Source organism: Typopeltis vanoorti, chromosome 14 (assembly GCF_054136105.1).
Source record: "Typopeltis vanoorti isolate ZY-2024b chromosome 14, IOZ_Tvanoo_1.0, whole genome shotgun sequence".
Classification (NCBI taxonomy): Eukaryota; Metazoa; Arthropoda; class Arachnida; order Uropygi; family Thelyphonidae; genus Typopeltis; species Typopeltis vanoorti.
Genome location: NC_143562.1, coordinates 38,632,891 through 38,657,114, shown reverse-complemented (window position 1 = coordinate 38,657,114; position 24,224 = coordinate 38,632,891). Strand labels below are relative to the sequence as shown.

Here is a 24,224-nt window from a genome sequence, read left to right as displayed (position 1 = left end):
TACAACATCTTCTTTCTAAATTAATTGCACTTCATCCCAGGATCCAATTCACCTTAGAAGAAGGAAATATTAGCCTTTTTAGATTTTTTAATTCTGTCAACCAGATGGTAGCCTACATTTTTCAATTTTTTTGGAAGAAGACTCAAAGAGTTCTGTATATCCATATTGAATCTCATCACCATCCTAGTCAGAAAGATGGAACTATAGAGAACTTGTGCCCATTCTTTGTTCTTCAGACAAACTTTTACAGAAAGAATTGTGACATTAATTCCACCTTTTTATTATTATTATTATTATTATTATATTATCATCATCATCTGAGATCTCCAGGGAGCCAAGGACTCACATGGTGATTATCTGTGCCCAGTTGAGGAACAGCAAGAAATCAGAGTGTAAGGCTTTTGTTATGAATGTCTCGAAGTTTATAATGATTGTTATCATTAGATACAAGCAGCAGATGCTTTGTAAACAATGTACCCTAGATTATAGTAGATATTGTGGACAACTCATAACATCACCTACTCTTGTATGAAAAACTGATTTCTTGCATAAACTTTTGTTTGGGAAAATTTGGAGAAAAGATCAAAGCAAATAATAATGGTAAATGCTACTGAATTTCTGTTCAGAACATGGATTAGGTATTACTAACACCTTGTTCCAACATAAATAAGTGCACAAATTCACTTGGAGAGAAGATGCATGAACTAAGAAAAGTTTTGTTAAAGATACCAAGCAATTTTAAACCTGGTTTTACTCCATTTTTCCCAAGTGAGCAAACCGACAAAATGCCACGTTTGCGCCTGCAATTGATGCAAGACTCGCTGATCCCACAGGTAGTGCAAGACCAAGGCAACTCATGGTAAAGGTGGAGCAAGCTCTGATTACTAATCTTAATATTTACTCTTAATGCCAAAACACATCTCCAAGAAGGGGTTGTATGATGTTTTGTATTAAAGGCAAGGGGCCACTACCCAGACCGGTTTCGACCTTTATTGAGGTCTCATCAGTGGGAACCAGGCTAGAAATACCAAGATTTAGTAATGCAGAGCTTATAAGTATTTTACCAAAACAAGTTACCATAAGGTGTTTTAACCTTATTAAATAAAAGTCTCAGGAGGAGATCTAAATGTAGAAAGTATTTTTAACTTGGGTATAATTATGTTAAAGATACCAAGCAATTTTAAACCTGGTTTTACTCCATTTTTCCCAAGTGAGCAAACCGACAAAATGCCACGTTTGCACCTGCAATTGATGCAAGACTCGCTGATCCCACAGGTAGTGCAAGACCAAGGCAACTCGTGGTAAAGGTGGAGCAAGCTCTGATCACTAATCTTAATATTTACCCTTAATGCCAAAACACATCTCCAAGAAGGGGATGTATGATGTTTTGTATTAAAGGCAAGGGGGCCACTACCCAGACCAGTTTCGACCTTTATTGAGGTCGAATGGGAGTTCATGTCTCTCATCATAGGCCTTTGGAGAATAAAGCATGCTGAGGGTCAGCAAACAGTAAGAGAGGAGAATAATGAAAGATAGAGTAGGATAGTAGGAGGTAAAAGAGGCCTCAGTCAACCTGTTTAGCCTTATATGGCTAATTGATCTGTGACACATATTCTCAATTTATCTGTTCAAAAAAAAAGAAAATTTAACCATAAAAATTTTGACTAAAGTTCACTTATAAATTTATCCTTAATAATTTTGTCAGTTATCTATGAAGGAGATCCATTGACCTGTTTTGAAAACGGTATTTTCAGTAAGAACATTTTTTTTTTTTTTTTAAATTACATAAAAATTAAAGGACTTAAGGTCCGGTCAGTTGAACTGAAAGGGAACAAAATAAGGAACTTACAGACCTGGTACCACTGGGACTTAGAATGGGGTAGAAGACTGGCCCGGGAGATGCCGCTCACAAGGAGCAGCACCGCCTCACAGTAAGCCTTCGCAGCCCAGGTTCTCAGATCTACCCCCCTTATTTGGAGTAAAGGAAACCGTGCCAGCGAAAGCTTTGTGGCGAGGAAGAACAGAGTGGTTGTTACTTTTCCTAGGGAGAGTTAGGTGGAGTTTTGGAGATACTAAAGAAATATACAGGGCTTGGTGCGTCCCTGTATAAGAAAGCATATTTTCGGTGGTTTGCAGTATTTGTTCACAAATTTAAAGTCGCCTAGTAGATGTCTCTCTTGCGCAAGAAATTTAGGAAGATAAAAAAAGAAACCTTTCCTTATTCCTGCGTACATTAAATTTGCGTCCCGTACCTGGGATTTTTTCCGTACCTTCCAGATGTGATACTTTAAGATGTTAATTAAAAAAATGGCGAATTTTTGGGTCTTGTTGACTGATGGCGGGAATTGCAGGTGTATGACCTCTTCTAGTGATAGCATCGGGATTCCCAGTGCTGTGCTCAGTCTTTGCCAGACGCGTTGGGCTGGTGGGCAAAAATAAAAGAAATGCTCCACCGTTTCCACGCCCCGGCAGACATCACAAAAGGGATCGCACGGACTGGGTACGTACCTAGATTTAACCTGTTTCACCAGGAGCCGCCCATAAGCTATTCGCCAGGCCAGATCCCGATGAAAAGGCTGTCCCCAGCTATTCTTGATGTTTTTAAAGAGAATTGCATTGTTTGTCCCGAGGTTTGGTGTATCACGCCTGGAGAGTTGGAAGAAATCCCAGTATACTGCTTTGGGTTTGTGTGTGAGGATTTCTGTTCCTTTATCTCTAAGTACTGTGAGTGATTTTACTAGTGTGCGGTACCACTTGGGCACAACCCTTGCACGGGGTCCAGCATAGTCCGTGGTTCCAAAGAGGGGGAGGAAAAGTCCTATAAAATATCTAATTAGGAGGCCTGAAATATTGTTTGAGTTTAAGGCCTTCTGTACGGTTTTGAATGTATTTGCATAAAGCAAGCTTTTGAGATCAGGCAGAGCATACCCCTCTTCTTCATGTTTTAGTTGCAGGTATTGTTTTTTAACCTCATGTTTTTTTTTCATTCCAGAAGAAATCTATGAGTTTTTTGGATAATTGGTTTTCTTGTAGCAGTGTGATGCCTGTGATATTGACTGTGTGCATCAGCATTGGGGTAATGATTGTTTTTATCACTGTGGCTCTGCCATAAAAGGAGAAAAAGGTCGGTTTAAATAGACTTATCTTTTCCGTACTTATTTCCTGTAATTTTTTAACTGGTAAAGCTAGCGACTCAGAAAAGGGAACTCCTAGTATTGTTAGCGGCTGCGTATGCAGCGCTAAACCGTAGGGAAGTCCGGTGTTATGGAAATTTCCAAAATTTTTGATTTTGGTTTTTTGTGCATTAACTCAGAGACCACTGACTATGCTGAAGTTTTGCAGTATGTCAAGATAGATGCAGATAGACTCAGAGTCTCTGAGTGTGGCCACTACATCATCTGCATATGCTACTATTTTGCACTGTTTGGAGACTTGGGGCAGTGGAATACCATTAATTGCAGGGGTGTTCTCTATTCTTTTGATGAGGGGTTCTAATGCTAGGGAAAAGAGAAGGGGGCTTAGTGGGCAGCCTTGCGTAACCCCTCTCTTTATACGGATTGGTTCTGTCAGAAACCCATTAATAGACAGTTGTGTCGAGGCCTCCGCGTACATATGTTTAATTGTATGCCGAAGTCTCGGGCCTATGCCTACTTTTTTTAGGGTGTCCTGTAAGTACGTGTGGCTGACGCTGTCGAACGCTTTTTCCAGGTCGGTGGAGAGAAGTGCCAGGGGATATTTTTTTTCCTTGGCCAGTCTGATTAGGTCTCTTAGCAGGAAGAGATTAAATTCCATAGATCTACCTGGGATTCCATAGACCTGTGAACTTGTTATTATGTTTTCTATTCTGCCCTTAATGCATGTACAGATAATTTTTGCGAAAAGTTTATAGTCTAGTTTAGTTAAGGAGATGGGACGCCAGTTATTTGACAAGGTCCGATCTCGGTCTTTTTTGGGGATAAAGATTTTATAGCTCTTAGCGAATTCCTCGGGGATGTTTCCCGAAGTGAGGAATTCGTTAAAGATCTTTACTAGTGCTGGCAGTACAAGGTCCCAGATAGATCTATAGAATTCTATCCCCAGTCCGTCTGGCCCTGGGGTCTTTTTTGTCTTCATCGTTTTGCACGTGGCTTTTATTTCAGCTGCAGTTATCAGCCTGTCATGCAGGGCGCTAAGATGCTCGGGAAAACGTTTGACGTCCCACTCACTGAAGTCATCCATGCCCTGCTGGTCAGCGAAGATGCCGAGATACTGCTGGTGAAAGTGACGGAGTATTTCATGGGTTGAATTTAGAATCTGGCCTTTTTCCTCGATCTGGTAAATCGTTCTTTCATCGTTTGCTGCCACCCGTTGTTGATTGTAGAATGCGGCGGAGGGTGTTTCCAAATTTCTGAGATAGTCTTGTGCGAAAGCCGAGGTCATCGACTCTACTCTGCTGCTCTTGCTGCAGCTCTATTTCTACCTGTCTGATAAGATGTCCGCAGGGAACTCCGCTCCATTCGCTTGACCGGTACCAGCCGAGTTCCCTGTAGAGATCCCTCAGCCGTTTACATTGTTAATAGACCCTTTCGCACCCACATTTTTGAAACCGTTCCTTAGCTTGCCACTTAAAGTGCAGCCAGTTTTCCCAGTCCCAGTTGATGTTTGTCCATTCATCACAGAGTTTCTGTAGCTGGTTGCTAAAAAGACTGGGAAAGGTAGGAGGAAGCCTCCAAGGACCTCTGGCTGTTTCCATAACCTCTTGGAGTGTAATTTTTAAAATGACCAATTTGTGGTCTGTTGACATGTTGTGTGCTGTGGTGTGACGTGTCCTTTGAACATACTGTTCCAAGTTTTGGGACACGTACACCCTATCTAGTCTCGTTGATATCTGGCCACGGCACCACGTTGTTTCTACCTTCGATGGGTTATTCCTCCTCCAGACATCGACAAGATCAAAATTTACACAGTATCTTTTTAGAGCGGCGGTTCCGGAGTTTGCGTTCCCACCTACTTTGTCCAAACGTGTGTCTTCCACACAATTCCAGTCCCCGGCTACTATTAGGTATTCTGCTCCCAAGAGGTAGTTTTCAAGGGCAGAGAAGAAACCGCTTCTGTGGTATGGGCTTTTCGGGGCGTATATTGCAACAAGCCGGATGGTACGGCCACCATACTTCCAGTCCACCATTATTAGACGTCCCATGGCGTCCTTCTGGACGTTGAAGAACCTCCCCGCGATTGGGGGGCGAATTAGTATCCCCACCCTTCACAAGTGAGCATCCCCAAAGCACCAGTAGCTGGTGACTGGGTAGCTTCTCGAGAAGTTCTCCACGTCCCAATGCTTATATCGAGCCACATCGCAAGCATTGCCTCTGTACCCCGGGGTAGTTTACCATGACACGCGATGTGCCGACGTTGACAAGGTTGGGCACTGGTTGTCGCATGTCCATGGTAAAAGTTACCTCACCAGAGTACCAAGTGGGGTCTTCCTTTGAGACGCTCTTCTTTATGTTGCTCACTTTCCCCCACTTGCTAAATGTCTGTGTGAGCACGTCGTCTCCGGTCTCTAAGTATTCCATGGGGAAGCAGTTGATTCTGATCTGCCGAACCTGTGATCCCACCATGGTTGGGATCACCTGCTTCCCTTGGACGGGGAAACCCTCTAGAAGTTTGTCTCTCGTGGCTGCATTTTTAACTACGAATATGAATCGTCCTCCTCCATGGGTGGTGAAGGAGAAGATGTTATTTACTCCTATGATCTCCTTAAGAACGGTTGTAAGTATTCTGGGATCCTCCAAACCTGGAATCCCCACTCCAAGTGTCCTAGTCCTGGGGGGACGTAGACTGCTCTACTCATGTTGATCTCTGCGTCTAAAAAGTAAAAAGAAAAAAAATTAAGAGTCTTGCGACTCTGAAAATCCTGTAGTGCGGAGACCGCACTACCAGCAAGTTAGTAAAATTAGTATAAAAATGCAACAATGTTAGTACAAAACAACAAAAACAAAACACTAATAGAACAAATAAAGTAAAGGATATTCTGGATCTTCGGCGACTTTTGGCACGCAAAATCTCATCAGTGGGAGCCAGGCTAGAAATACCAAGATTTACTAATGCAGAGCTTATAAGTATTTTACCAAAACAAGTTACCATAAGGTGTTTTAACCTTATTAAATAAAAATCTCAGGAGGAGATCTAAATGTAGAAAGTATTTTTAACTTGGGTATAATTATGTTAAAGATACCAAGCAATTTTAAACCTGGTTTTACTCCATTTTTCCCAAGTGAGCAAACCGACAAAATGGCACATTTGCGCCTGCAATCGATATTAAGATTAGTGATCAGAGCTTGCTCCACCTTTACCACGAGTTGCCTTGGTCTTGCACTACCTGTGGGATCAGCAAGTCTTGCATCAATTGCAGGCGCAAACGTGGCATTTTGTCGGTTTGCTCACTTGGGAAAAATGGAGTAAAACCAGTTTTAAAATTGCTTGGTATCTTTAACATAATTATACCCAAGTTAAAAATACTTTCTACATTTAGATCTCCTCCTGAGATTTTTATTTAATAAGGTTAAAACACCTTATGGTAACTTGTTTTGGTAAAATACTTATAAGCTCTGCATTACTAAATCTTGGTATTTCTAGCCTGGCTCCCACTGATGAGACCTCAATAAAGGTCAAAGCCGGTGTGGGTAGTGGCCCCTTGCCTTTAATACAAAACATCATACATCCCCTTCTTGGAGATGTGTTTTGGCATTAAGGGTAAATATTAAGATTAGTGATCAGAGCTTGCTCCACCTTTACCATGAGTTGCCTTGGTCTTGCACTACCTGTGGGATCAGCGAGTCTTGCATCAATTGCAGGCGCAAACGTGGCATTTTGTCGGTTTGCTCACTTGGGAAAAATGGAGTAAAACCAGGTGTAAAATTGCTTGGTATCTTTAACATAATTATACCCAAGTTAAAAATACTTTCTACATCTAAGAAAAGTTTTATTGACAATGTTATAGTTGATAGCAGTGTTTTCCCCACTGGTTCAGGACACAAGAGTATACAGAGGATTTGAAATAAGAAGTGATCACTATTTAGTTTTGAGCAATATAAAATTGAATTTCATGTTGAAAAGAAGAATGTGTAAGAAAGTTTTAAAATGAATCAAGGTTGAGCAGCTTTCAGAAGTGAACTGTAGAATGAAATACACAAATATCATTGAAGAAAAAATTAAGAAAAAAAAACAAGAACCAAACCATTGAGATTCAGTGGCAAATCCTAAGAAAACATTGATTGATTCAGCCAGAGAGGCATATGGTTAGGTTATCTATAATGACAGAAAAATTAGAACTCCATTGTGGACTCAGGAAATTAAAGAGGCAGTTGAGGAAAAGAAGAAAGCATATTGAAAGTGCCTGGGAAATAAGTCAGCTTGTATTCTTAGAGAATACAGAGAAAAATGTAAGAAAGCTAAGCACTGTGTAAAACTAGCTAAATAAAAGTCATGGGAAGACTTGGGTAAGAATATAGAAAATAAATATCAGGAAGGTGGCAAAATATTCTAGAGGCTTATATTGTAGCTATTGAAAAAGCTTAGAAATGGAGAAAAATTTTCTGTAAAAGGAGATGATGAAGGTGACATGAAAACTGAAGATAAATATATTCTCGATGTCTGCAGTAATTATTTTGAGAGATTGCTAAATGAAATAAGCAATGATAGTAGATAATACTTAATAGGAATGTATACACGAATACATATCAATACTTGAAGTAGAAAAAAACCATCAAAAACCGAAAATGTGAAAAGGCAGGTGGAGTAGATGAAGAAATTCAACCAGAAATGCCCAGATATGGAGGTATAAAAGTTTTACTGTGACTGCATTGCATAATTCAGAAGGCCTGGGTCAGAGGGTCAAATTCCAGATGATTGGAGCAGAGCTCTTATAGCACCCAAGTGTAAAAAGGGAAATAAAACTGCATGTGAGAATTACAGAGGTATTTCTCTACTGAGTGTTCCTTGTAAGATTTATGCATATATACTTGAGAAACAGCTAAGAAAAATTGTGGAAATTCAGCTTGATGAAGAACAAGCTGGATTCAGGCTAAATAGAGGCTGTCAGGATCAGATTTTCACTTTATGACAAATAGTTGAGAAATATCATGGGAATATAACAAAGATCTGTATTAAGTTTTGTAGATTTGGAAAAGGCATATGGCAAAGTGCCAAGAGAAAGCTATTCAAAATGCTACAGTTATATAGTGTCAATGGAGCATTATATCAAGCAGTATGTAGTGTTTATTTGAATTGTAAATCAGCAGTTAGAATTGAAGGAAGTACAGGAATATGGTTTAATGTTAAATCTGATGTCAGACAAGGATGTACATTATCCCCTCTGTTATTCATTATCTATATGGATCACATTATGAAGGAAAGTGGTATTAAATCTGATATCAAAATTGGTGAAGTTAATCTTATCTCCTTAGTTTATGCAGATGATTTTATACTTATGAATAAATCCAGTACAAGTCTGTGAGATTTCCTGACTAAATTGAATAACTGTTGTGATGTTGTGATAAATTTGGTATGCAAATCAGCAATAAAAATATTAAAGATGATAGAAATAGGCAGAAATATTGAAAACATCAACTGTATCCTTAATGTTAACCTATAGAACATGTAAGATGTTTCAGCTATTTATGCACAATTTTTACTGAAGATGGTAAATTAAATATGGAAATAGAAAATAGAATTATTAAAGCTGGTATGGTAGGAAGTCAGCTGAATAAATTTATATGGAATAAAAAATAAATTAGTAAAAACACTAAATTAGCTGTATACAAGACAGTGTTCAAACCAATTTTAACTTATGTATCTTGAGAGCTAGGTTAGAAATAAAACATTTGATCAAAGACTAGAGACCTCTAATAATATGAGAATTCTAAGAAAGATTAGTGGAGTGAACAGATAACATCAATGGCAGTAGCACATTAAAAATGAGGATATTCAGAAAGAACTTGCTATTGTTAGCATTCAGGAATGTGTTAGTAGAGCTAATCTAGGGTGGTATGGTCACTTAAACTCTTACACACACTGTGTTGCCACCTATTGGTGAGAGTGATCATAAGGTCTTGACCTGGGATGTGGCTAAAGGTGTAGAATTTTTGATTAAGACAGGGTATATGTGGAATTACCATGCTGGCAAGTATGACAAGCTTAGGAGATTGCTTGGTTCAGTGCCATGGCATGTACAACTGCAAGGGCTGGACGTCGATAGAGCATGGGAAGTGGTCAAGGAGCATTTACAGGAGGTTATGGCTGATTGTATACCTAGGGTCCGAATAGTAAAACAAGTAGGGGTTAAATGGATGAATAACACCATTAAGCTTGAGCTGCAAAAAAAGAAACAACTGTTGAGGGAATTTAAAGAAAGGGGTGACCTGCAGGCACACGAACGGTATAAAGTGTAGGCCAGAAGGGTAACGAGTGTGGTAAAAAAAAAAGCAAAAGTGGATTATGAAAGGAAACTAGCTATGCAAGCAAAAGAGAATCCCAAACAGTTCTTTCATTATGCTGCAAGCAAGAAAAAACTGTACATGGCAAAATGATTTTAAGGAATGACAGTGGTAAGGAGGTCACTGAATCAGTCGATATAGTGGAGTTACTGAGCGTGCACTTTGCAAAAGTATATCATCCAGGTGGTGACATTGAAGAAATGAAGGAACCATTAGTTTATACGGGAATTGTGGTGAATGAAGTACAGGTGAATAGTCTATTACAGAACCTTAATGTGAATACATCTGTGGGATTGGATGGTATACCGGCACAGGTCTTGCGTGAAGCGGCTAAGGAATTATCAGTACCCTTGACCATGTTGTTTAATCTGAGTCTCGGGTCTGGTTTAGTCCCGAAGGTGTGGAAAGAGGGGAAAATAGTTTCACTGCATAAAGGAGGATCCAAGACTACGGTTGCAAATTACTGGCCGATCAGCATATCAGGAGTTGTTGTCAAGGTCTTGGAGAAAGTAGTCAAGGGGAAAATACAGGAATGGATTGATGAAAATGAGATACTGTACAGGGGACAGCATGGCTTTGTGAAGGGTAGATCATGCCTCAGTAACTTGCTCAAGTTTTATAACACATTGACGGCTGAACTGGATAAGGATAATGGGTTTACAGTGATACTGCTGGACCTGGCAAAGGCATTTGACAGGATACCACATGGAATTCTAATCCATAAACTACAACATATGGGAATGGATATAGGGTTGGTGAGATGGATAGGTGGGTGGTTGATGGAGAGATATCAAAGAGTAGTTTATTCAGGAGTAGAGTCCAAAAGACGGCCTGTGACTAGTGGTGTGCCGCAGGGTTCTGTTCTTGGACCACTGCTATTTAATCTGTTCATTAATGATATAGGGAAAGATCTAAGTGGAACAGTTCATTTGTTCGCTGATGATGCAAAGTTGGGTAGGGCAATAGTGAATGCAGAAGATGTCAAAATATTGCAGTACGACTTGGATAGATTGGAGTTCTGGGCTAAGGAGAATGGATGGATGTCAATTTAATGTGACAAAATGTAAGATTATGCATTTTGGGGTGAAAGATTAGCAGCAGTATACCACATTGGTGGAACTGTACTCCAGGAGATTGATGAGGCCAGGGACTTGGGAGTGTTGGTGGATAGGGAGATGAAATTTAGGGAGCACATTGTAAAAGTAGCTAAATCAGCTCATCAACTCACTTGGTTGTTGAAAAATACCTTGACGAGCAGAGACAAGCAAGTTATTGTACCTCTGTACCGAGCCTTGATAAGACCTCATCTCGACTACTGTGCCCAGATTTGGTCACCTCGGTTCCTTCTTGATGGGGAGGAGGTGGAGAGGATCCAGAGCCGAGTGACTAAGATGATAGCAGGTCTATGGAATGAACCATATGAGAACAGGTTGAAGATTTGTGGGTTGCAGAAACTAGTTGAGAGGCGGAAAAGGGGAGATATGATTGAGACATTCAAATTGCTAAATGGGTTCTATAGGATTAATTCAGAGGATATTTTTGAAATCAGGACTGGTGGTGGGAGAACTAGGGGACACCTATGGAAGCTGGGCAAGAGTGTGGTTAGCAGGGGTGTTAGAGCTGGGTTCTTTACTTTCAGAGTGGTAAATGAGTGGAATAAGCTGCCAGAGTCTGTTGTGGGTGCTATAATGGTGAGCGAGTTCAAGGCAAGGTATGATAGATACTGTGAGACTGTCGTATAGTTGTGTGAACATGATGTTTAGGGCCTCCCTCGATGAGTCTAAGGACTCCCTGTAGTCGCCCAAAATAATAATAATAATAATAAACTGAATGGGAGAGGAAAGATTAACAAAACAAGTGCGTTTTGTCAGTTCAGCAGTAAAAAGCCCCAGAAGATGATCAATATATTAATAGATTGATACTGTAAAAAGAACCTTAATTAAAAGAAACACACGTATTAACCACAGTGAAAATTATTTAATTGTAAATATTTCATCCTAAGTATCTTAGGACATCATCAGTACAGTAAAAATACAGTACAGTACAGTAAAGTACAGTAAAAACAATAATAGGAATAACATATAGTTAGGGCGCATGATTACAATAGAATCTCATTAAACGTGCGTAACGTGTTACAGAAAAAAAAAACGAAAAAAAATTAATTATTTAACACAATTTTGTATGACAATTTCCCATACTTTAGGAATAGTAAGAACGTTGTTGCGGTTTAAGTTTGGTCTGTGTAGTAGGGCTTCAGAACTTTCTTTGTATAAACGTTCATGTTTATATAAAGATCTCTGTAAAAGTTCTGAAGCCCTACTACACAGACCAAACTTAAACTGCAATGACGTTCTTACTATTCCTAAAGTATGGGAAATTGTCATACAAACTTGTGTTAAATAATTAATTTTTTTTTTTTTCCTGTAACATGTTATACACGTTTAATGAGATTCTATTGTAATCATGCGCCCTAACTGTATGTTATTCCTATTATTGTTTTAAACTATTGTACTGATGATGTCCTAAGATACTTAGGATGAAATATTTACAATTAAATAATTTTCACTGTTGTTAATACGTGTGTTTCTTTTAATTATGGTTGCACCACATGTTTCGTTATTTAAAAAAAAAAACCTTAAAAGACAAAAATATAATCTGATAATATTGGAATCTTGACAGATAACAGATTAATTTGGAAGAAAATGGTTGATCAGAAGTTATTAATGGTGTAACTTTTTCATGTAATACTATCATTTCCCCCACCGAGGGTATATATATCAGGAATTGCTGATGACGATGATGACTTTTGTTTTCTTACTGAACCTCAAAAAAAAAAAAAAAAAACTGAACTTCAAGAATTTCCTCTTGATAATAATCTGGTATTATTGTCACACTTTATGTGGTGATTATAAGCATTTGCTATTTTATAGTGGTTACCACACTTGTGATAACCACTATAATATAGTGGTTAACAAATGTGAATGAAGGTCCATTTCATGGTGGAGAAATTGTATTAGAATTGAAAGATTTAAAAATATGACAGATTAGTAGTTAAGTTAAAAAACCAGCTAAAAAAATCTGCCTGGAGTAAATGATTTATTTAAATTGACTGGTTAAGTTTCTTATCTCTCTTTAACTACAAAAAATTGGAGATATGAATGCATTGTGTGCCTATGATAGCAGGAGTGTTGTTGAAATCATTGGTATAAAAGTTAAAAGTTGAAGTTTACAAAACTTGTAAAGCAGTAATATATTAACTGTAGTATTGTAATAAGTGTAGAAGTAAACAAGTTATCAGAATGGCCAACATACCATAAATATACTCACATCAAGAGTATATCAATTGAGTTTTATTTCATTGCAATGCCACCTTTTCACCACTATCCTTTTTTGCTTATTTAATGGAACTCTAAATTACTTGTTTTATTTCACTTTTATTTTTATAGATTCATCTTTTCTTTGTATGACTCTTAATGTTCATTTGGGTTTACTGCCTTCTTTCATATTTTCTTCTGACTTTAACATTACATTCCACCTCTTTGAAATTTCAATTTTTATACAAATCATTTATCCATTTATCTAAGAGATGTCATCTTACTTTCAAGTTTGTTAAGATTCATAGTTCTAAGAAAAAGTTTACTGTAGCTGTCTGAATGTTGATCTAAAAATCGAGATGTAAGTTGAAGAATTAAACTAATTAATAACATAATCACATACATTAATTTAAATATTTTTATTTGTAGAATTTTCAGCTATGTTTCATAGCCATTTTCAATACATTTATAGGAAAACAGTCACAAAAAAGACAACATCAATTCAATTGAAAGTGTGTAATATTATATGCACCACTGGCTGCAGGAGAATAGCTCCATCTACATTAATAGATATCCAGAAATAATTCCAATAAAATAAATTAGTTAATAAAATATTTTTATAATAAATTTAGTTTAATCCTTTATCCAAGTGTAAGCAAACAATGTTTGCACCTAAAAATATCTTCAGGACTGAGGTAAGGTAGTGCAACACCAGGCAACTCCGAGCAAAGGTGGACCAAGCTCTCATCACCCCTTGTCTCAGTATCTCCCATAATACAAAGCACATCTCCTTGCAGACATGTATAGTGCTATGCATTAAGGGAAGGGCCACTACCCAGACCGGTTTCCACCTTTATTGAGGTCTCGTCAGTGGGAGGCAGACCCAAACGTGGAGATACTAAGGCAGAAGCAATAGGAGAGGTCATATTTACCTATAGGAGTTGCCAACAGGTGTACCACCTTATTATTGAATTACTCTGGATTTAGAGAAAGATGTTGGAAGTTTATTTTTCACTTGGTTAGACTATAATAGATAATGCTTCTGCCTTAGTATCTCCACGTTTGGGTCTGCCTCCCACTGACGAGACCTCAATAAAGGTTGAAACCAGTTTGGGTAGTGGCCCTTCCCTTAATGCATATCAGTATACATGTCTGCAAGGAGATGTGCTTTGCATTATGGGAGATACTGAGACAAGGAGTGATGAGAGCTTGGTCCACTTTGCTCAGAGTTGCCTGGTGTTGCACTACCTTACCTCAGTCCTGAAGATATTTTCAGGTGCAAATTTTGTTTGCTTACACTTGGATTAAGGATTAAACTAAATTTATTATAGTCTAACCAAGTGAAAAATAAACTTCCAAAATATTTTAAAATATAAACAGTTAATTAATTACAATTTATGGAACACACAAATGGTGAGTATTAATCAGTATAACTTCCCAGAAATTGAGAAAGTTTAAGGCACTTGTTTTTGTTAAGGTTTGGATTGTGAATGTGTGTGCTTCACAGCTTTCTTTGTACAGTCTTTCCAGAAGAAAATAACTTTTATGTAACACTTTGTTTTGCCACTGAATCCTGGGTTTTGTAGATAATGTATGGCTTGCTAAACCAGATTTAGCAAATAAAGCAAACAGTAATAGCTGCTAAAGTTCATTCTCACAATACTCATGAGACTATTTAATGGGGAGGTTATCTGCTTCTGTTATAAACATTAATACTGTTTAAATCAATTATTTTTGGGTAAAATATTAAAATTTTCTCCAGTAACAGGTATATTACTGGAGAAAATGCAACCTCCAGTAGTATACCTGAAATTAAAATTAAAACAAGATTAGATGTTAATTAATCACCTGTAATTTGTATGATTATTTTTCTATAGAATTTTATACAACTAGATTTTTTTTTTTACAGGGTCCCTGTTGTAAAACGTGGTAATAAAGTTCCGTGTTACTTTACAACATCTGATGAACGCATAATAGAATATGACTTTGATAAAATTATATATGAAGCTGATTCATCATACCAGAATATCAAAATCCTCCATTCCCCTTCAATTGGCAATTGTCTTTTACTTGATGACTTACAAAGTATGTATAGTTTTGTTTTGTATAATTAATATGTTATTTTTTCCTCAAATACAATGCTTGTCTAGTCATTTAAGTAAGTAAAAAAGAAATTTGTAACTCACTTAAAATTTTTTAAAATATATATTGTGATTTATTTTCTGAATTGAAACAGTGAAATTCCTGATCAAATTCAGGATATAATTATATAATGATAATTATTATTTCCATAAAATATAGAATATAATGTACTTGAAATTTTAGGACTTACTGATTAATAGATTTTAATGCTGTTGTTAAGTTACTGGTTCATATATTTTTATAACTGTCTCCTAGTTCAGCTGCAAGGTTGATGCAACATTTCTCCTTTGAAATACTCAGTTCAAATCCTATCCAGGACAAAGTTCCTTTGTAAGGACTTTTCAACTGAAGATGAGCTATCTGCTCTCATGAAATTAGACTTCTCCTTAAAATTTGTGTTTTTCAGCTTGTGAAACAGACAAACAGGCTGAAAACATAACATTTAAGCAATAATATATTGGCTTTGATAGTTGACTTCAGTCATAATTCTATCCAAACCAAACTGTTTACTAAACAGTTTTTATTGAAACACTTGACATATTTCCCTACACGTTACTAACATGCTATAAGTTGACCAACCTCCCTTTCATGTATGGGGTCTAACATTTAAAATAGTATTAATAATATTTGGAACATCTGTAAATTGTGATGGGCTAGAATATGCTTAATTCATATGTACAAAGCTTGTTTTAGTTTGAGCAAAAGAACAAAAAAATCTATGACTAAAATAGAATTTTGTAGTTGACTACTACTATCTTCACTGGGCATCTACAGATGCCGTATGGTCTCTCCGATGCTCAGTGATGTGCCACACCAGGCCTTGCCATGTAGTCCTGTTGTTTACTTTTCTGGCAGCCTCAACTCTCTGAAGATCAGTCACTCCACACACGCCTCCATCCATCTCATTGATGGTCTACCCTTGCCTCTTTTTCCAAGGACTTTACCTTCTATTACTGTTCTGAGAAGTCCCCCTTTCATCCTTTCTATGTGTCCAAAATATTTTAACTTTCTTCTGTCAATATCCTTAAGAAGTCTTAAAGTTCTGCTGATCTTTTCTAACACCCATTCATTTGTATGCCTTTCAGTATATGATATCCTCAGCAGCCTTCTGTAACACCATATCTCAAAAGCAGATATCCGTTTCTTATCTGACTTCTTTAGGTTCCAAGTCTCACATCCATAAGTCACTATTGGAAAAACAACTGCATCCAAAATCCTCAACTTCGTTTCCATGGAGATAGATCAATCCTTCCAGATTTTAGACAGGTCTCTGACTGTTGTTTTAGCCATTCCTAACCTTTTTCTGAGGTCTTCTGAGCAGCAATTCTTCACATTAATAATGGATCCCAGGTACTCAAACCTGCTGACTTCCTCAATTCTTTCTCCATTAAGGTACAGTTGTTTCTCAAGAGCTTCTCTGTTTGTATTTCCTTTGAGAACCATAATGTTTGTCTTGCTAGAATTGAGTTGAAGTCCTCTGTTATTACTGATCTTGTTAACTTTGTCAAGAATTAGTCCTAGTTCTTCCATGTCATTACAAAGGAGTACTGTATCATCAGCATACCTCAGATTACTGATCAATCTACCTCCTATCCTAGTTCCTGTCCTTAGCTCATCCAATGCTTCACGCATGATGTCCTCCGCATATATACTAAACAAGTGAGGAGAAAGTAAACATCCTTGCCTAACTCCTTTTTCAACTTGAAGCCAGTCAGTCAGTCCAACACCTGTTCTTACCATGGCTCTTTATACAAGTTGGCTATCAACCTGATAGTGTGTTGAGAAAAACCCATTCTTTTCATTACGTCCCACAGTTTCACATGCTCAACACAGTCAAAAGCTTTAGAGTAGTCTAAGAAACACATTACCAGAGGGAGTCTGAATTCTTTATATTTTTCTATGATCTGTCTAAGGCAAAGGATCTGATCTCTGGTGCTCTTACTTTTCCTAAAACCTGCTTGTTCCTCGGGCATCTCTGCCTCAACTTTGGCCTCAATCCTATTTAGCATGATCTTCAATAAAATTTTGCTTGCATGAGATATCAAACTAATAGTTCTGTAATTTTTCCTGCCTTCATATCACTTTCTTATGTAGTGGTATGAAAACTGACTTCTTCCAGTCAGTTTTCTAGGCCATGATCCTAGTAGTTGAGAAGTGTTTAATTTCCAACTGCACCATAGACATGTATTTCTAGGTTGTGTTCCTGGAAATTATTGAGTGCAGAAACTAAGAAAGATGTTAAAAAACAAAAACATAGAAGAGTCTTATCCCAAAAGTATGTTCATTTATTCCACAAATACATATACAGATACTACTCATTATACTTGTTATTATTGTGCCATTATATATGAGTGTGTTCAAATGTCTCACCGTCGCCTTACAACTTACATAATATAATAAAAAAAAGCCATTTCCATCCTCTGTAGCTAGATTTTGCTCTTGCTATACTTTATGAGATTATGCAGTGAGCAGTGTGCATTAGTTTGATTTATATGCTTGTTAAATAATTAAAATTTTTTTATCCCATTCATGAAACATTATAAAACATATAACATATCACGTGTCATGTGTGAACAAGAGAGTAGGAAATGTAGGGATTAAAGGAATATAGCTCTTGAAAAGCATGAGGTTGTAGTCTTTGGAGAATAGTGTATGAGAGAAGACTGCTTCAAAGAACAGAGGTCAGTGGAATGAAAGTTGGAGGAAGAGAAATTGATTCAATGAGATGAAGCTAGACATTAAATTATCAACAAACAGCTGATTGTGTTCTTATAGTTTTAGAAGAAATTGGAAGAGTGGTGTGCATTAGTTTGATTTATATGCTTGTTAAAAAATTAATTTTTTTCAGCAGATCATTGTTCCATGAAAACACCTATAGAAGAGGTATAAGGCAGAAACATAATGCCCTTGAAAGAATGATTGGAGTGAATCTTTGAGAGAGAGCTGAATCATCAGATCACCTTTTCTGTATAACATCAAACATTCTTAGGGAGAGTTTTTTTTATGTACCATATACCATACTAAATGATGTGAATATTGTTCCAGAAATGTGCAGAGTTTTGGTTTTATACAGTGCTAGTAGTAGTAGCAGTACAGATGAGAAATGTATGTTGAGTAGGAAAGTGCACCTAGTGTTTTAGCACCTGAAGGGGCTGTGACCAAGATGTGCTTGTGTCAGGAAAGGCCAGAGGAGGCATGTCAGTCGACAAAGAGAAATCTAATAGTGTTTGGAGATCAGGATGTTATCTAAAATCAAGGGAAGTAAATAAAAGCAGGACTGTGTATTAATTGTCTTGAAGTTCATGATGTTATCCTTAACTTACTAATGAATAACAAGAAGACCATAGTTTAAAGCATTGTTTATGAATGAACTTGAAGCTTTGAATGATTGTGCACTCCGTCGTTTGTCAAATGATGAAGAGGAGTGTTGTGCTGCCTCAGTTGTAACATTTAGTTTTATGTGGGATACCTGTCATTGAACTACCTTCAGAACTGTTGTCCTGTCAGTCTGAAGAGTCTTTTTAAACAAAGCTACATGACCTTAATCAGAAGTTAGTAACTTTTAATTTTATGACTTCACTTCTCACCTGGGTTCTGTTTGCAGGCTTGCAAATTTGCATCTACACCAGTAACTCCATTTAGTTGCATTTGTATTCATGTAAGACCCTGATCATTATTTTCAGTATTACATTCTGTAATCAACATGATGGGTTGAACCTTACAAATTGTTTTGGGTGGCTGTGGTTTTCTTGTATTTGTTCAATAGTGCTCAACATTCACTGTTACCTTGCTGAATTCATAACTTGTAAACATTGTGTGGAAGAAAAGGGTTGGTGAATAAAATTACTAATGAAATCATACTCTGCCATCATGTTGCTGCCATTCAATATTTGCTACTCATGGACTTGGTTCTGTCTGTATCATACACCTATGTAAAATGGGTTTTATTCATCTGCAAAACATCACATCAAATGCTATGTACTTCTATTCATGTGAGATGGTATGTTTTGAAGTTGCACAAACTGTTTGGCAGAAGAATAGTCTGAGAGTCTTCCTCAATTGACAGCCAGCTGGAACACAACTCTTGTTCATCTGTCATTTTGATGGATTCTAATGATGATTGTGAAGTTGTTTTTGTGTCATCTTGCCTATTATGAAGGACTGTGGTTATAATTTAGACTGTCATATGTCATTTAAGTTAGCAACATGCTGTTTCACCATTCTTATTCTTCTTGATCTTTCATTGCCTCAATCCATGTAATTTGCATTTTTTGATGCGAGCACATTTCTTAAAAACTATATACCTTTACCTTTACTGTATACCTTACTAATCACCTTTATAATGATGATTAATGCATGTATCATGCAGAAATAAAAATGTATAAACAACAAATTATATCAATAACCATAGTAATTAACTTTAATGAAATGAAAGTACAAATATTTGATACTGAAAATAGCATTACATCATCAGTGTGTAGAAACAAGGAAATCAAAGAAATGGGTATACAAGATACATACAACAATCAGATTACCAATAAAAATGGTTGCCACATGCTAGAAATTAATATATTAATTTATATTAATTAATATATAAATTAATATATTAATTTCTAGCATGTGGCAACCATTTTTATTGGTAATATATAAATAATAATATTTATATAATAATATATAAATTAATATATTAATTTCTAGCATGTGGCAACCATTTTTATTGGTAATATATAAATAATGCATGATACATGCATTATTTATATATTAATTAATATAAATTAATATATTAATTTCTAGCATGTGGCAATCATTTTTATTGGTAATCTGATTGTTGTATATATCTTGTATTCCCGTTTCTTTGATTTCCTTGTTTCTACACACTGATGATGTAATGCTATTTTCAGTATCAAATATTTGTACTTTCATTTCATTAAAGTTAATTGCTATGGTTTTTGTATAATTTGTTGTTTATACATTTTTATTTCTGCATGATACATTCATTAATCATCAATATAAAGGTGATTAGTAAGGTATACAGTAAAGGTAAAGGTATATAGTTTTTAAGAAATGTGCTCGCATCAAAAAATGCAAATTACATGGATTGAGGCAATGAAAGATCAAGAAGAATCAGAATGGTGAAACAGCTTGTTTCACCATTCTGATTCTTCATTATTAATAAATTTTATGATTAATAAATAATATTAATAAATAGTATTAAAACTGTTTATGATGTTTACTTAAAATGAGACTCTCCCAAACTTTTGGGAGAGGGAGACAATCATTCTGATTCTGGTTTTTCTACACACTGTAAAAGGGTTTTGCAACTTTCTTTGAAAAGGCATTCATATTTAAACCTGCTTCTATGGAGAAGACAAGCTTCGCTCCACTGGATGCTATGTTTAGTGTCAATACTATGTTGTGCCAGACCAGACTTTTGAGGTTTCATGTATTCAGTATAATATCGATGTTCATTAATTCTTTTTTTCATAGAATGTCGTATCTGTCCAAAGTATTTCAAATTACGTTCACAAGGTATCTGGTAAACACCAGCTAATGATAGAGGTGACAGTTTGTCTTTTGCAGATGGTAACAAATGAGAAATTTTGTTGATAGGAAAATATTCCATTCAAGTTTTGATAGTGAGAAGTTCTTGTTGTAAGCTTGAGGGAGAGGAGCATACGTTATGTGCTCTATTAATTAAGACTTGATGACACCAAATTTTTGAGAAGTGTGATGAGCAGACTTTTGATGACTGTATCTGCTAGTAAAGGTACATTTCCAATAGATACTGGTTGACAAATTACTGGAGGCTGTGTGAGTGAGAAGGATATCCAAGAATAGTAAATTACTAGCATTTTCTTTTTCCATGGTGAATTGAATGCATGGGTGAAGACTGTGAAGATGGATTAAGGCTATTGATCTGTTGTAGGAAAGTGGTATGAGAAAAACAGCAAAAACATCATCGACATAATGAAACCAATGAGAGGATTGAGGATGAACGAATGAGAACAAGGTATCTTCCAGATGATTCAAAAAAAAGTTTGCCAGAGGTGGGGACAGAGGGCTACCCATGGCAGTGCCTTGGATGAAGGATTTTAACATGCTTTAGATGTTTGTAATAAAAATGTATGGATCGCATTGACATTCTTGTAACAGATTGATTGAAATTAAGGACATATTATAATAGAAATAATGACAAAATTAATTTTTGCACTTGTAGTTAATTATAGTTAATTAACTACAAGTGTAGTTAATTATAACTTATAATTTTTATAACCTATACTTGAATTTCAAATGTGTATTCAAATTTGAAATTGATATTTCCAAAATTTTTGAGTATTACCTGATCAGTATTTAATGTCTTAATCTAAATGTTCATTATCCAAAGCAAATCAGTGCAATGATAAATTTTCAGCAGATTTTATCACTATAAATTAGGATATAAATCCTCTGCAGCCTAGCATAAATATTATTTTCTGTTGTGCATCTTCAAGGAATATATAAGATACTGTCATGACAGTTAAGGGCTTGTTAGGTATCTGACAGTTACTAGTTACTTGTCAGATTGACAGCATAATCATCTCTTACATTTCCGTCTTCTGAGGCACTGTATCTAGATTTTGATCTTCCTCTGGTATCTTTTATCTTCTATTCTGTCTATAATCATACCATCTTAGATTAGCCCTGCTCACACTTTCTTAATATCAATGTCCAGTTTTCCTTTTAATTTAATTCATTTTTAGTATGGTTCTACCGTCGATGTCATCCATTCATTCATTTTTCATAGAACTTTCCTTTGTTGTCTCCAATCTTAAATCAGATATTTTCTGTCTAACTCCAAACCTAGTAAAATCTATACCACCTTTGCTTTTTTTATTATCGGTTTCATGTTCTGTTTGCTATCCTCGAAAAATAAAATAAATAAATAATTAAATAATAAAATTAATAATAACTGACCTGATAGATCAAGTGCCTAACATTTCCATTCGACAAGTTGTAGGTTCATATCCAACTACAGCAAATGAGTTATGAATGTTTTTAAGTGAGATCAATATGAGAATAGAGGTAGATGAATTCAATGTGTTATATTAAGGAATCTTATTAGGAAATACTGCCATGAGGTTGGATATCAAACCCTATGTTACAAGAAAGTGTAAAAAAATGACAATTCTACTAACTGGATTGCTTGTCTCAGCAGTATAACTATCTTGAAAAAAATATGTCAGTATGTGACTGGGTGGAAGAGAACAAGTCACACCTGAAAATTGTGTAAGATTGTGGTTAACAAGAGCATAAGGACTAGATTTTTTCCTTGATGAGTGATAAATGGGCAGAATGGATTGCCAGAGGTGGTCATGGGCATTTTGTTGGTGCGTAAGCTTAAGGAGAAGTATGATAGGCATTGTACAAATAATTGTTGGAGTGGGCCCTCCATGATGAGTTTGAATGGGATACACATAAAGTCACATATACTATGCTTGTTGTAAAAATCCTGGAAACATTTTTGCTGAGAGACTATAAGGTTACATGGGCTTTTGTGCTTTCATTGTATAATCTATGCTTTGCTTCATATCAGGTTTCCAGCTTTCCACTACTTACATCTTCCTACTTCTCAATAGAGATATGTTACCTGTTAAAGCATAAGCTCTGCATACATCATCATAATTACCCAAGAAGGTATTGAATTTTCATGTTATAAAATCATTTGATCACTTGCATATTTTCAGCTCCTTTGTGTTATCAGCATGTAACTTTTTTTAGGTAAGGATAAGATTTAATGATTGATAATTTTAATCTTTAAGTTTCTATATTTCTCTCTGTATAGACAACTTTTACACAAATCTCCATAATGTTTTGAATAGTTTATACATGTATATATACTTATTTTTTTTTTAATTGTACTGGTATTTTTTTTTAAATTTGAAGTTTGTTTACTCTAAAAAGATCTAGCTGAAGCTGATTTGAGTTACACACATGGCCTTATGAAAAAAGGAAAGCTTAATTATAAAGACAAAGAAATTTTAATTTTGGGAGGAGGTGATGGAGGACTTCTACATGAATTGCTTAAGGAAGAGCCAAAATTTATCACAATGGTTGATATATCCTTTTGACTTTTTTATATTTTATAACTAGTATTATATGGAAACTGTTATGCTTATCCTAGTAAGTGTAGAATTATATATTTTTTTAATTTCTTTCCTCACTCCTTTGTTTTGATTTTTAGATTGCTAGATGACACAGAACTAACTTTAAATTTGTAAATTGATTTTGGTGTGACAGGTCGTTGAGCCTAATGTATCTGAGGAGATGAAATGAATTGTTTTCCCGCTAGTGCAGATTGAACTTCTAAAATACTTACTATAGCACAGAGAACAGTACTTATATTCGGTATACCAAAGTTCGTTGAACCAAAGGAAGTGATTTGTTTTCTTCTTACTAGTACAGCAAAAATTATTACTTTTTTTCCAGAATGTGTATAAGAAGAAAGCAAATAAAATATGTGTGTGTATGTGGGTGATGGAAACTATTGCTCCAGGAGAGGGTGTTAAAAAAACGTAGAAGTATGATCTTGACAGTTCTGCCAATCCAAGCCAGTTGGATTTAAGTTCCATTTGTCGTGCATTGCGCCTAACATCACCACCATCAAGAACCAAAGAATAGAAATTAGATCAGTATAAGTTAATTTAAGCTTTTCTAAATCACTTAGGGAATTGAACAACGTAGATCCGAATATAAATTAAATTATACTTTAATAAATATTTCCGATACTTCGGCAACTTCACGTTGCCATTTTCAAAAGGAACTTACAAAAAGGCACATGCATGCAGGCACTACAACACAGTAAATGAGAATGAAGATATGAAGCTATCGTTCTCAAATCAAAGAAACTGTCGTACTTTGGCCAAACAGGCAGGACAGCGAATATCAGAATTTCTGAACACAAGGACTATATCCTTTTTTACAAGTACAGCCATTCTGGTCTTGCAGACCATGCTCTGGATACACGCCACAGAATACGGTGGAAGAAAGCTACAGTAATACACCGTAGCAAATACAAATTCGAAAGACTATTTATGGAATCAGCCTCAGCCCTAAGAAACTCTCCAAACCTCAACAAATTTGGTTGTATGCGACTGCCCCAAATTTGGGAGGCATACATCAGCAGACCTTCAACCCAACTGCCAAGAACACCTACTTAGCCCGTTAGAGGGCACCATCAGGACTTCTAGGAGAACAATAGCTTCATATCTTCATTCTCAGTTACTGTGTTGTAGTGCCTGCGTGCACGTGCCTT

At 36.1% G+C, this 24,224-nt stretch overlaps 1 protein-coding gene across 3 annotated transcripts in view; it reads left to right on the top strand.

Annotated features, from left to right (window-relative positions):
- Sms (spermine synthase) overlaps window positions 1-24,224 on the top strand; it is a 250,094-nt gene that overhangs the window by 134,139 nt on the left and 91,731 nt on the right. For all 3 annotated transcript variants that reach the window (XM_090403753.1, XM_090403752.1, XM_090403751.1), the window contains exons 6-7: window positions 14,700-14,875; window positions 22,874-23,030. In XM_090403753.1, the coding sequence (XP_090259879.1) occupies window positions 14,700-14,875; window positions 22,874-23,030 (333 nt within the window). The remainder of the gene's footprint in view (window positions 1-14,699; window positions 14,876-22,873; window positions 23,031-24,224) is intronic.